At 40.1% G+C, this 15077-nt stretch overlaps 1 protein-coding gene across 1 annotated transcript in view; it reads left to right on the top strand.

The window, feature by feature from the left end:
* The first annotated feature begins 6089 nt into the window (after positions 1 to 6089).
* The window catches only part of LGR4 (leucine rich repeat containing G protein-coupled receptor 4), a 104649-nt gene continuing 95661 nt past the window's right edge, over positions 6090 to 15077 (top strand). The window contains exons 1-4 of the mRNA XM_024764618.1: positions 6090 to 6175; positions 7404 to 7467; positions 14665 to 14836; positions 14894 to 15057. Coding sequence (XP_024620386.1) covers positions 6090 to 6175; positions 7404 to 7467; positions 14665 to 14836; positions 14894 to 15057 — 486 coding nt within the window. The remainder of the gene's footprint in view (positions 6176 to 7403; positions 7468 to 14664; positions 14837 to 14893; positions 15058 to 15077) is intronic.

The raw sequence follows: 15077 nt of genomic DNA, 5'->3' as shown, positions 1-15077 counted from the left end.
TATATTTTTGTTGTTTCTCTACTGACAATCTGGTTTATAGTTTTTATTGTCCAAAATGTTACTAACAGTGTTTCTTCAAAGGTGGTTGTAGTTGTATAATGATGAAATAGTGGAAAAGCCCAAATTGCTTCCACATTAACTTTCAAGAACTTCCAAACTAATTTGTATCTGGACATAGTTTTTAAAAACGTTAGTAAACAGTATGCTTCTACTTTTAAGTTTGAAGTAAAGGAATATAATAGCCAAAATGGATTTAACGCTTTTTCAGTGGATGGCTTCATTTATCAATTTAATTCTGATTCAAAGGCTTATTTAAAATTAATTTGTATTATATTCTTGTTCTTTGGATTTGAAAAATTTTGATGCAAACTACACAATGTGCTTCTGAAAGAAATGTATAAAATAACTTTTAAATGAGGTAAAAGCATACTCTGGTGGTTACTGGAATGAAACTTCACATTCCCATATTTTGCTTTGCCTTTCGTAAAACGTAAACTACAGAAAAGATTTTCTTGTATTATTTTAAGAGAGGCTGTCTGGCATGTGATTGAGAGCACAGAATCTGGAGCCTGACTGTCCTGATTTGAATCCTAGATTCACTATGACTGTGTAATCTTACACAAGTTACCTCTCTCTGCCTTAGTTCCTTCATCTGTCGTGTGTAGTAAGGATGCCTATACGTGTCATAGGATCTGTAAATCCCTTAGAAAGGTGCCTGCATAGTAAGTGCTGTTTGTTTGTGTTTGCTCTTATTTTCTAGTATAATAGCTTCAGGACCTTATTAGCTAAAGGAAGACATTGTGGCCAAATAATTAAAATTAGCAAGTTCTTATTTTTGATGCCTAGAAAACATAACCAACCTTTAAATTATGCTTGAAAATAAGAAATAAGATTCATAGGAATTTTCAGATTTCACTCTGATCAAAGAAACTCCTGGAATTCTAAAAGTAGTGGAGTTTGAGGGATGTAGGGTTGAGGTCGCATTCAGAATGAAAATCATGAGAAAATAAGTCCCAATAAGGGACTTGTTCAATCAGAAAAGCAATTTGTGGGGAGGATATGTCCTAGAGACAGTGGATTGCTGGAATGGGCTTCAGACAATACAAGGCATAATTCACCATAGTGAATTTTTTAAAGGCATAAAATTATACAAGCAACCAGGGGTACAACGAAATATATTGTTAGCCCTCAGTTTCTTCAAAATTTCAGTAAACCAGAATACCCATTCTCTAAATCTTTAAATTCTAGTTTTGTTATATTCATTATTATTGATTATTCTGGTTTTAATATGAAAAGTTTTGTACATGTATTTCTTTAGTGGCAGTTTTTTGTACATTTATTTCTTTGGTGGCAGAAAGCCTGCGTGAAATCTTTAGGACTCACTTTATATACAGAGCAAAAGTAAATTCATGCAGAGCCCATTTGTCAACTTTATTTTGATTTAAACTTCTTTAATTGTGTAGTAAGGATGCCTATACGTGTCATAGGATCTGTAAATCCCTTAGAAAGGTGCCTGCATAGTAAGTGCTGTTTGTTTGTGTTTGCTCTTATTTTCTAGTATAATAGCTTCAGGACCTTATTAGCTAAAGGAAGACATTGTGGCCAAATAATTAAAATTAGCAAGTTCTTATTTTTGATGCCTAGAAAACATAACCAACCTTTAAATTATGCTTGAAAATAAGAAATAAGATTCATAGGAATTTTCAGATTTCACTCTGATCAAAGAAACTCCTGGAATTCTAAAAGTAGTGGAGTTTGAGGGATGTAGGGTTGAGGTCGCATTCAGAATGAAAATCATGAGAAAATAAGTCCCAATAAGGGACTTGTTCAATCAGAAAAGCAATTTGTGGGGAGGATATGTCCTAGAGACAGTGGATTGCTGGAATGGGCTTCAGACAATACAAGGCATAATTCACCATAGTGAATTTTTTAAAGGCATAAAATTATACAAGCAACCAGGGGTACAACGAAATATATTGTTAGCCCTCAGTTTCTTCAAAATTTCAGTAAACCAGAATACCCATTCTCTAAATCTTTAAATTCTAGTTTTGTTATATTCATTATTATTGATTATTCTGGTTTTAATATGAAAAGTTTTGTACATGTATTTCTTTAGTGGCAGTTTTTTGTACATTTATTTCTTTGGTGGCAGAAAGCCTGCGTGAAATCTTTAGGACTCACTTTATATACAGAGCAAAAGTAAATTCATGCAGAGCCCATTTGTCAACTTTATTTTGATTTAAACTTCTTTAAAAAAAAAAAAAAAGGACAAGCACTTCACACCAACAGCAAGTTATGTGTAAGAGCTCTCCTAATTCTCATCAGCTACAGAAGCATATTTTGGACACAGTCAAGATTTGGTCCTTTTAAAACGTTTTCTTTAGGAGAGAAAGCTTGGAAGAATTCTAATTTGTTAGTCTCTCCAGAGTTGTTCTAAACAATTGGATTAAAAACTTTAGCCGTTGGCTGCAGATAAGGTCCCTTTACATGGCAGTTACTGCATTTCATCAGAGTAACAAAAACCCAAACGTTTAATTTTGTTTTTGTTTTTTATTTGGCAAAGAAGTGCAATCTGAAAGCATGAAATAGCCAAGGGAAAATTTTTATTTCTGGTATCTCTTACTTGACGTACGTTGAACCCAGAGTTGAGGTGCTAAATTTTGACTTTGTGTTTTAAGGTATTGTGGGTTGAATTGTGTGTTGTCTCCCCCACCCCCAAAAGATATGTTGGAGTCTTAACCCCTCAGAATGTGACTTCATTTGGAGATAGGGTCTTTAGAGATGATAAAGTGAGATGATTAGGGTGGGCCTACTCTAGTATGGCTGCTGTCCTTATAAAAAAGGACACAAACGCACAGGGAGAACACCATGGGAAGATGAAGGCAGAGATTGGGGTGATAGTTCTACAAGCCAAGAAATGTCAAAGATTAACAGCAAACCACCAGAAACAAGGAGAGGCATGAACAGATTCTCTCCCTCAGCCCTCAGAAGGAACCAGGCCTATGGACACCTTGATCTGGGACTTCGAGCCTCCAAAACTGGAACGTTAAATTTCTTCAAGCCACCCAGTTTGTGGTACTTCACTATGGCAGCCCTAGAAAACAAATGCATAAGAATCCATGTTCTGGTGGCATCACTATTGAAAATGGGTGCTGAAGCAAAATTAAATGTGGCTCCTCCTTTGTGCAATAAAAGGGTCTCAGTAGAAATGGTTTTGGTTAAGAAACGATGGAGTCCTGGCCTCTGGGGATGAGGGGAGGGGTTCTTTGCTGTGGTTGAAATGCTTATAACACCCATGCATCTGTGTAATTGAGCAGTGCCTCCAATGGCTTCCTGGGCTTATCAGCCCCTCAGAACTTAGCTTTTTCTTTTTAGCTGCCAGTTACTGAATTAGCTGTATCGTTCTCAACTCAAGGACTTTCCAGGAGTTGGCAGTGGCAGAATATTCAGCACTGAGGAGAGGCGTTTCTGCAGCAGCCCTTGCTCTGATGGGAACATGAGCGTTTGTCTCTGGCCCTTTCACCCTGTAAAGGTTTGTACTGGCTCCTTGTGCGTGCCTGATGCAAAGCAGTAATTCAGCCACAACTGATTGTGCTGTTCCCTGCTTAAAACTTCCCCTTGTGCTTAGGATAAAATCCAGATCCCTTGCCGTGATTTAAAAGGTTCTGCATAATCCATTCCCTACTTCCTCTCAAGCCTCGTCTCATCCTAGTGCCCCATTTGCTCTACTCCACTCCAAATCCCCCTCACTGGAAGGCTTGCCCTCTGGTTCTTCCCCTGGGTGGCTGCTCATTCAGGTGTAAGCTGGAGTCACCACCTCTGTTAAGCCTCCATCTGTTCCATCTAAAGGTAGGTTCCTCTATTAATATGGCAACACCTTGTTTCCTTGTTTGTATTACGTGCTTAATTGTGCCTTTCCCATTAGAATTTTTAAGTTCTAATCACAGCAAGAAGGATCCCAACTTTTGTTCACATTTGTTCCCCCATCGCCTAGCACAGTATGGTGACTTGTTATATATATCCTGTTGAATTGGCTTTTCATAATTCCACAGGTAGATCAAGAACTTACATTGGAACCATATAAAAACAATAACGGTGTACACCAAGATAGGGGCACATAACTTTCACAGAATCAGAGAAACCAAACAGTTTTTCCAGAATCACACTGTTAGTGATTAACACAGCCAAGATTAAATCTCAAATTTATTTTCAAAACCCATACTTTTCCACCAGTGCCACACTGCACTTTTAACTAGTATTTTCCTCTTTTTTTTTTTTTTCTGGCCATGCCATGTGACATGCGGAATCTTAGTTCCCCAACCAGGGATTGAACCTGTGCCCCCTGCAGTGGAAGCATGGAGTCTTAACCACTGCACCACCAGGGAAGTCCCCTCCTCTCATTCATTTTTTAAAAAACTTACTGTAGTTGATTTATTGTACAATGTTCATTTCTGCTGTACAGCAAAGTGATTCAGTTCTACACATTGTTCTTCATATTCTTTTCCATTATGGTTTATCACAGGATATGTAGAGTTCCCTGTGCTATACAGTAGATCTTGTTTATCCATGCTATATATAATAGTTTTTTTGTTTTGCTTTGGTTTGGTTTGGTTTTTCTGGCCGCGCCACGCAGCTTGCAAGATCTTAGTTCCCCAACCAGGGATTGAACCCAGGACCACGGCAGTGAAAACGCTGAGTCACAACCGCTGGACCGCCAGGGAATTCCCAATAGTTTTTTTCTTTTTTTAATTGAAGTATAGTTGAAGTACAATGTTGTGTTAGTTTCAGGTGTACAGCAAAGTGATTCAGTTATACATACATACGTATCTTTTTTTCCTCATGTCTTAGCTTTCTCAGTGATTTGGGTGGGTTTTTGTTTACTTGGCTGCTCTGGGTTTTAGTTGCAGCATGTGGGATCTTCGTTGTGGCATGCGGGATCTTTAGTTGTGGCATGTGGGATCTTTAGTTGTGGCATGCGGGATCTTTAGTTGCAGCACGCATCTTTTTTTAGTTGCGGCATGTGGAATCTAGTCCCCTGACCAGGGATCGAACCCCGACCCCCTGCATTGGAAGTGCAGAGTCTTAACCACTGGACCACCAGGGGAGTCTAGGTGTTTTTGGTTTAGATGTTTTCTTTTTTGAGCTAGAGTCCTGTGTCACACATGCACAAAAGCAGGAGAGTCAAGAGGAATAAGAAAACAATGTACTTTTAGATGGTGATGAGTGTTAGGAAGTCCAGCAGGGTAAGAAGGCTGAGAGCCAAAGAGAAAATAAGACTCAGGGACATTAAATCACTTGTCAAGGTTCACAACCAGTGATGCCACAGTCCCTTCACATTCTGGGCTGTTTGAGATGGGCTCAGGGACACGGGCCTACCATATCTGAGCAGCTAGCTTTGTGATTTTCTTTGGAGCCTCCATACAGCACCAACTGCACGTCCCATAATGCTTACAGTGACAGTACTTTTTTTTTTTTTTTTTTGCGGTACGTAGGCCTCTCACTGTTGTGGCCTCTCCCGTTGTGGAGCACAGGCTCCGGACGCGCAGGCTCAGTGGCCATGGCTCACGGGCCCAGCCGCTCCGCGGCATGTGGGATCTTCCCGGACCGGGACACGAACCCGCGTCCCCTGCGTCGGCAGGTGGACTCCCAACCACTGCGCCACCAGGGAAGCCCCTAGCACTATCTTTTAAGGATTTACTCTGTGCTGATGATCCCTTTCTATTAGTTGTCCTTACCATTTATTTCCACTGGCTCCCCACCCCAGCTGGAATACTAATCTAAGCACCTCACCATGACCCCCTAGCCCTGTATGGCCAGCCTCTGCAGCCTTCCTCACACTCTTTCCCCTCTCTAGTCCCACTCGTCCCCTTTCTCCAACATGACAGGCCTTACACTTGCTGTTCCCTCAGCCTGAAATCTCCTTCACCCTCTGCTGATAGGTATTTGTCTATTTTGTCAGCCCACTCCCCCTACAAGATCATAAACTTCTTGAGGACAGGCAGCCCTCTGTTTTGTTTCCTGCCATGTACCCAGAGCTGAGAACAGTGCCTGGCACATGGCAGACGATCCATACTTGTTGAGAGAACGATATGAAAGAACACAATGATGCTATTTTAGAGAGTGAGGACAGGAAAGGCCTCTCTGAGGAGATGACATTTGAACAGAAACCTGAATGGTATGAATTGAAGAAGTCATCTATGTGACTATCTGGGGAGTTGGGGTTTGGACAGGGCCCAATAAATAGTTTCTCTTCCCCACTATGTTTCTGAATATGGCAGGAAATAAATGAGTTGGCAGATGGGGACCAAAATACCACCTTTATTATTTATTCATTCATACTCCGAGTATTTATTGATTATCTACTCTGTGCCAGTCACGTTTTAGAGGGTAGGGGTGCAGTAGAGAACAGAAACGAAGCCCTTGCCCCCTGGAGCTCACTTTCTGTTAAAGACGGGTCAGGCATACATACTTTAGGCTTAAGAAGAAAACGTGCTTCCTCAAATCAGCCATATTGACCCTCTTCATCTGGACCATGACTGAGTTCTCATCATCTCCATTCCTCAGGGGCAGAGCTTGCTCACTCCCTAGACCCCATCCCTAGAAGGGCAGAGGTGAGACAGAAATGCCTCTTCCTTCTTCCCAGATTTACCAATCTCCCACGGTGTGAGTGCTTCTAAGGGGGGAAGCAGTTAGGAGTAGCAACTGAGATGGAAGTTAAAACCTAGAAATTGTGGTGTCCTTGTAGCCCGATAAAAATGTAAACATGTAAATAATTTCGTAAACAGAGTGGCTGGAAATAAAACAAATTTTTAAACCACCACTTAAACAATTCTTAAAATTTGCAAATATTGGCGGAATTGGAATTTTTAAATCTAAATGTGTCATTTTATAATATGAACATTTTTCTTTTAAAGCTGATTAAGGAAGGAGTCAATAACACGCACACACCCCCTTTTATCCCCACCTTCTTCTTTAACTAGAACCTCACAGATTTCTTAAACTGTATATAACCTTCTTCTCCTACCTTTTTATATTTTACCACCAGGTGGCACTAAAGTGCTGTTGATTCTACTTTAGAATTTTCTAGTAGTTCTTGCTAATTAAAGATCAGGCCTAAGTTTTAAAATGTACCCAATCTTTTCTTTAAAGCCCCAAATTAATATTTCAATGTATTTTATGAAGTTCAAACCTTTGTAAAAGTGGAAAGAAAACTTTCCAAACACATTCTAAAAGAAAACAAAACAAACCTATATAAATTACCAAATTACAAGAATATCTACCATTCAGTATATAGGTTTTGGGGAGGGAGGAGAGGATGACTGAGTTAGTATTGTTTGGGCCCTTCTACTAAGTATGAACAACTTAAGTTGACTGGAAATTATTTTTGTCTTTACATCTTTCAGTTATCTTCACCCAAATTCAAACTGGATGTTTGATCAAGAGAAAAGTCGTTTCAGAGGGGACATGGTAAGTTCCCTTAAATAAATCAAAAACTGAGGTACTGGGATTAACTGGCTTTCTATGACACTAAATTTGTTTTTTTTTTTAAATGTTCTCTTTTCCATGAAAATTAAAAATACATATTAAACCAAGTATAGGGTGGAAAGAGCAACTGACCTAGATATTAGCTCCAGTTCTGCCAGTGACTCAGTATGTTGCCTTTGGTAATTTAGTTATCCTCTGTGGGTCTGATTTCTCTCTGGTAAATGAGGTTTAACCTATGATCTCCAAAGTTCCTTCTGTTTCTGAGGATTTCAAAAGTATCAAGAAGAAAGTTTGGCACAGCATAAGACAGAACTTTCTAACAGCCAGAACTGCCACTACCAATGGGAGTGTGAATGAGCTGACGGTAGCTGTATCCAAAAGAAGCAGAGATGCCATTGAACATTCTTAAGACTTAGGCAGGTGATTGAACAAGCCTTAAGGTCCTTTTTAAGCCTAAATTTCTTAATTCTGTAAGTTAAATTGAATTGTAAGCTGCCTGACAGGAGAGACTCCAAATCATACCTTATATTCAGAGGCTGACAACAAAATGCACCTCTCAGATCTCTGACTGTAGGGAGATTAACTGACCAACAATCCTGCTGATTACATCAGAATCAGGAACTTTTTAAATATGGAGAATCCCAGGCCCTATTTCAGACCTACTGTATCAGAATCAATGGAGGTGGAATTTCTATGTTTAAAATCTTCTCCAATGACTTCCCTCGTGGTCCAGCAGTTGAGACTCCTTGCTCCCAATGCAGGGAGCCCGGGTTTGCTCCCTGGTCAGGGAACTAGATCCCACATGCCGCAACTAAGAGCCTGTGTGGCACAACTAAAGGAAGATCCAGCATGCCACAGCTGAGACCTGGCACAGCCAAATAAATAAATAAATATTAAAAAAAAAATCTTTTCCAAGTGATTTACCTGTGGACTGACCTGCATAAATCTAAACTGTTCAGTCCCCAACAGAGTAAGTTGTGAGGCCTAGGTGCATGGTAACTATTCCTTGAAGAAAAAATCCCCCCCAAAAAATGTTGAAAAGCTTGACAAGTTTGTGTTATTTTGGAATAAAAGGAGAAACTGGCAAAGTTACTATAATGTGTTTCCCTAATATCTCAAGGTCCTCCATTTTCTCTTTCATATTGAATTTTTTTAAAACTTTCCTCATAATGTTCTATGAACTGAATTCATATATTTTAACACTAACCTGAGGCAAAAAAAAAAAAAAGAGTTCAATAAATAGTACCAGATTTTGTCAACCAGACCCCAAGAAAGCATTTCTGGCATCACCTTAACATCCAGTGCCATTGATCCAGTCTCCAGACCTTTCCTTGCTTTGCCCTTCTCCAAGGTAATCTTGAAAATTACAGATGGTTGGTAGATTGCCTGAATTTTTAGAGCATTGCCTCAGAATTTTTTATGTTTGAAATGATTTTAAAGACATTTTCAAAAACCTTGGGATTTTTAAATTTTTCATTCTGATTGCCACTCCTCTTATTTCGAAGAGTCATGGCAGCTGTCATTAGACAAAAAGAAAGAGAATCACCTAAGAGGTGTTTACCCAAGAGGTCTTTTTTGAGACAGCATTAGGTATCCAGGTCAGGAAAAGAAAGACAACCTACAGAATGTAAAATATTCTCTCCACATCCTCCCACAGTTTCTCCTTGAGTCTAAAATCTCTTATTGCCTGCTTTTCTAGATTTCTTTCCACATATGTTCTTGTAGACAAAGAGAGCTTTCCAGGACACTTCAGCAGCAGAACTACCCTCAACCCCACTGCAGACTCCCACCCCAAGTGTTGGTTTTCTGTACATGTCTTTTATGGGATGCCCAGACTTTGCATGTAGTTCTTTGGAATAATTGTCTCATGCTAAGGTCTTTCCAAAATGTTTAAAGTTCTATTTGGAATTCTGAGGGAGTGAAAAGGAACCAAATTCTATGACTGAACTCTGTGTTAATACTTTGACCCTAACAAATTCTCAGCATGACTAGGTGATAATCTTCCCAGTTTTCTATTCTGATTTTTCTCCCTTTACTTTTCTATTACAACACCTGGTTGCTTTAACGCTCATTTAATTTTTTTGCCTCATTCTGTTTCTCACCAGTAGTTTATGCACTCAGACCTTGGGATCCATGTGCGGTTCTGTAATTCAGAAATTGTTCCTTTGAGTCTCATTCTCTTCTTGGGTTAGATTTGAAATGGAAAGATTGGGAAAATAAAATCAGATTTAGAAAGGATTAGGAATATGTATTAGGAATATTATGTATAGGAGAATATTTCTGGTATTTGTCCTAATGTTTTGAAGTTTGGGGTCAATATGGGTCTTCAGAAGTACTGAAAAGGACATCTGACCACAAGATATTTGACCAGGTCAGGAAACTAAGAAATTTTGGGTCATGTTTTGAAAAGGTCTGACTTTAAGAATGGCCTTCAGTCAGTCACATCAGAAGCCTCACTGTCAGTCCTCACATCCCAAAGGTCCATCAGTTCTACACAGATGGCAGAGGAAAGAAGGCCCAGAAGCCCAAACTTGACCACTTGTGTAGCTTAAAAAGATATTTTTAATTTTTCAACAACTTCATATTGTTATTTTTTTGTGTGCTTCAAAAATCATTGTTATGTTAAATTATCCCTAAAAAATAGATGCTATCTCCTGTGCAAAATAGGACCACTATACAGACACTGAGAGTCAGAAGAAAAGGACAAGTGAGTGAAACACTAAGACTGCAAGCCTCTGGGCCCAGTGTGGGAGCTCCTCCAGCCCAAAGCCCCAGATGCAAATGTGGAGGCATCAGAGCACAGAAACAAGAGCATTTATCTTGAGGACTCAGTTGCTAGAGTGGATACATATCAGATGTCTGATGGGTAGGGATTAGACGTGATATTCTTTCTTTATTTCCTGAACCTATTATGTTTTGAAATGTTTATGTATGTATATGTACATACAAATACCCATATATATGTATGTATATGTATAGATACATACGTATTTTTAATATATGTATATGGCTTCTAACTTGAGGTGGCGGGTTTGGCATGGATGCTTTCATAAAGTCAATAGCTATTATTCACCGGTCGTGTGATTGCATCAGGTCAAATATTTGGGGTGTCTTTTGGATGGGAGGTATGATAAACCCTAAGTGCCCAGGATAACTTCGACACCATTCATTCTAGAAAGAGAAACGTGTTTAAGCTTGCAACAGATTCTTTGGGGCTTATTCTGCAGTATAACCTTCAGCATGAGCTCACCATGGAGACCAGAAGTTTAAAAGTGCTTGCTGTCAACATGCAAGGAAAGATGGTTACCTTTGAGGCATGTCCTTCTGAATTTTACATAATCCTACAAATGGTTTTCAAAGAATAATTAGATTTCAATAAAGGATTAGCACCTATAAAACGGGTGGGAAACTATATGGCCCACGGGCCAGAACTAGTCCAACATATGTTTTTGCCAAAAAAGTTTTATTGGAACACAGCCACATCTATTTGTTTATGTATCATTTATTTCTTGCTACAATGGCAGAGTTGAATAGTTATGACAGAGACCATGTGGTCCACAAAACTCCAAATTTTACTCTCTGGCCCTAAACAAGAAAAACAAATATAAAGAACCCAACAGAAAACAAATAGGCAGAGGAAATGAATAGGCAATGCATAGAAGAGCACACTAAATGCCCAGTAAATACATGAGAATATGCAGTTGTAATCAGGGAAATTCAAATTTCAACTACACTTTGATTTCATTCCAGGTGCATCAGATTCACAAATATTTAAGTCTCACAAGATTGGTATTGGTAGGATGTAGGGTAATGGGGTTTCTTATTTTCTGCTGAAGGAAGCACAAATAAGTACAGTCGCTTTTGAAAGCAATTTGACATCCAATAGCAGTGAGCGTACATAGTCTATGACCTGGCCATTCCACTCCTAGACACACACACACACACACACACACACATGTGTATAAAGGAAATACCTTTTAGAGAATCTCTTGGCATATATAAGGGAGACATGTACAAAAATATTCATGATAGCGTTATTAGAAAAAATACAAATAAGTTTCATATTCATAGAATGGATAAATAAATACTGAGTATATTCTTTAAACAGAATACTATGTAGTAAGGAAAATGAATTAACAATAGCACATATTTCATGAACATGGATAAAGCTCACAGGCTGAATGAAGAAACCAAGTTGCAAAAGAATACAGATTGATATTTTTTATATATGCAAAACAATAATATATATTGTTTAGGGATGCACCCACACAAAAAGCATGAAAATATGCACGGGCATTAATTATGAAGTTTAGGAAAGGTCTTACTTCCCAGAGAGAGAAAGAAGGAAAGGAATATGATTGGGGAGAGGTACAAAGGGAACTTCAACTACATTTGTAACATTCTATTTCTTAAGCTGATTGCTGTGAACTCAGATTTTTGTTCTATTGTATTGTAAATTGGAGTTACTTTATAAAAGGTGAAATTCTGTACATTCGAGGACTTATAATCCAGTTATTACAGCACTACTGAAGAACCTTCACAATCTCCCAGGTTTTGTTTCCTTAATGGAGCAGCTTGCAGGTACGGCTTCTTCATACACTTGTGTAGGCTCTATATTTATAAGAATGTCTGGGTGAGGATGTGAGTTGGACAAAATCCAGCTTGTCCACGAGTCAACATGCCCTGTGCCCTTTGCACAAAAGCCCCAAGGTGAACATCACTCGAAGGGTGTGCCTCCTTTGTTGCCCAAAAGTACCCTGCAATGCAGAGGCACTGTAGCTAGGCTCCGCTTCCTCTTATCCAGCCTGTGGATGCTATCCATTTACTCATCCATGGCCATGAAAAACTAGAAGGAGGAACCAGTCTGGAGGCAGAGTCTCTACTAAGTTTATTACTTGTTTGCCATCAAATTCTGGTTCATCCAGATATCTTTCTAGGTCCTTAAGGGTTATATAAGAGCTGATCATTTTTCTCTAGTTGTCTGGGATAGTATCTTAAAAATCAGCGGTTTTTTTCCTCTCTTGGGGCATCTTATCCAAGAAGTGAAGACTAATTGGCCAGCTTATCTTTAAAGCAAAACATGTATAATGTAGCAACTACCAGAACTACTAAAACTTTAGCATATCTTACCTCTTTTTTTCTCTGCCCAAGTCCTTTGTTCCTGATATTTTGTCGTCTTGGACAAGCTGCAAATTTGAATCCTCCTTTCTTATCTTCTTCATCTCCTAGATAATAGGATTTTATTCTGCAATAAAATCTACATCTCTCCTTTTTCCACAATCCAAATCTCTCCTTTCATCTAAGTTGCCAGCCCTAAGATCTTATTCCTTGGAAGCAAAGAATAAAGTTCCCGAAGTGTGGTTCAAGGACCACCTGTCTCACTTTCACTTGACATGTATCAAAATGCTGATTTCGAGGCTCTAAGGCTTTTAAGACACTTTGCAGTTTTAATCAAGCTTTGCATGTGATTCTTATGCTAACTAAAGTTTAAAAACCCCTACTTTAAAAGAAAGGAAATGAATTATTTGGACAAATTAAAATCAATCAGTATAATATATAATTGTTATTAAAAAAAAACAGCAGAAGATAGTGATACCTTGGCAAGAGAAATTCTGTCATCTTCCAGTGTTGTTACGAAAGAGAGACGTTAAAGGAATCAAATAAAGAAATGAAATTAACAATTTTCTCTTCACTTGCTCATGAGAGTTGCTAGAAAATAATGGAAATGATTTAGACAATGGAAACCAATTTAGGGAAGCCTCCAAGGGCAACATACAAGGAACCAGGAGCCCAGGAGTTGTTCTGTGATGATCTTGGGCAGAGCACAGCATCTGCAAACTTGAGATTTCTTATCTATAAAAGGTAGGGTTGTCCACCTACCTTTAATTTCTCTTTCGAACCTACAATTAGAGGAAATAGGTCATTCCTAAAACTTAAAGTCAAGGCATATCTGTATTTATTTGACTCTCAAGCGTGTGGATAAATTTATTGTATGTTAGTCATGTGCCCAACTGGGCATTATTTTTAAAATAAACTCCTGAATGTAAATATGATGGAAAATTTTCATTTTAAACTCCTTGGGTCTGCATCAACTTATTTCCATTTTCTTTAATTTTACTTACATGACATGAGTAATCAACTTGATGACAGTGACATTTTTAACCCAGCCTGCCTTAATTTAAAGTATTCATGGCAATGTCTTCAAAATAGAGTAAAATAACCCAAAGGCACAGTGGAAAGCAAGAAAGGAGGTGCCCATAAAGCAGTATTTGGTACAAACAATGGTAACAATAACGTGGGGTCTATTAAGCCACAAAAGTCCAGAAGAGGAAGGAATGCTGATAATTACCTAACACTAAAGTTGCTGCTGGCTTCTCAAGGGTAGTTACCTAGAACTCAAATGACAGCAAAAGCTGTCTGGAGAAATTGCCCAGTGTTCAGAAACATCACCTCCTTTAACCCTAACAAGATTCCTGTATTCTAGGATTTTAAAGTAGATGAGAAAGCGATCTGAGTTGTGGTCACCAAAACTCTGTATGGTGGATGGCTAATTGCTAAGACTTAGCTATCAAGTGCATATCAAGGTAGGTATAAAGATGTCAGTTGAAGTGAGAGGCGCTTGGGGGATGGGGGGTACACAGTTTTAATTTAGTATATAGCTAAATCTCAAATATTTATGTCAGATTAAGAGAAACCTTTTCTCTCCTCTTCAAAATCTTTCTTCCATTTGCACAGCTCCCAAAGTCCTCGCCATTTGGAACAGTGGAGAGTCATTTGAAACTTAACTGAATGCTGGAGGCAAGTTCTACTTTTCAGGTCATCCAATTTAGGAGATCCAATTTCTGCAGAGAGAAGACGACGAGTGGGGGAGGGAAAACCCAGATTCTAAAGTCTTCGGATGCTTCCACCCTCGATCCACAACCTGCCACGCAAATCGAGCCAAGGCAGGGATTTTTGCCGCGAACCACCACCATCACCACCACCTTGTCACTCACGCCCGATTACCACGCCCCTCTGGTCCCACTCTCGGCCAATGGCGGCTCCTCTCTTTGCATAGTAATGAGCTCGAGACCTCCCCCGGCCAATGGCGCTCCAGGAGACGGGTTAGTTTTGCATGTACCTAAGTGATTTGCATAACCCAGCGGCTGGGGGCTTGGGAACCCGAGCATGCAACCCTAGAAGGGAAAAGGACGGGAGGAGATTGAGCTGCGGCTGCGAGAGAGCGAGAAAGAGCCCGGGTGTTTGTGCGAGAGCCGGGCGGGGGACTGTGGCGAGGGGCCGGCATGGCTGAAGGCTGCGCTCCTCAACCTTGAAGAGCGGCTGCGGCGGGAGGCCGGGGACCGGGAGGCGTGTGCGATGGCAGAGCGCGGCCCCTGCAGCTGCGCCCGGCCCGGCCGGCTGGCCTGAGCCGCTGGAGGAACGGGGCTGCCTCTGCGCTTCCATGGAGCAGCGGGTAGGGCGAAACTCCGGAGCGCCGCGTCCCTGCGCTGCTGCTGCCGCGGACTGTTGAAGGGGCCGAGCCCCCGCGACTGCAGAGAGAGGAGAGCCCCCGGCCCAGCCCGCAGGCCTGCCGCCCTGGGGGGCGGGGGGCG

Source organism: Neophocaena asiaeorientalis, unplaced genomic scaffold (genome assembly GCF_003031525.2).
Source record: "Neophocaena asiaeorientalis asiaeorientalis breed wild unplaced genomic scaffold, Neophocaena_asiaeorientalis_V1.1 scaffold230, whole genome shotgun sequence".
NCBI lineage: Eukaryota > Metazoa > Chordata > Mammalia > Artiodactyla > Phocoenidae > Neophocaena > Neophocaena asiaeorientalis.
The sequence above is the reverse complement of the archived record's forward strand: the minus strand, read 5'-3'. Positions and strand labels throughout refer to the sequence as shown.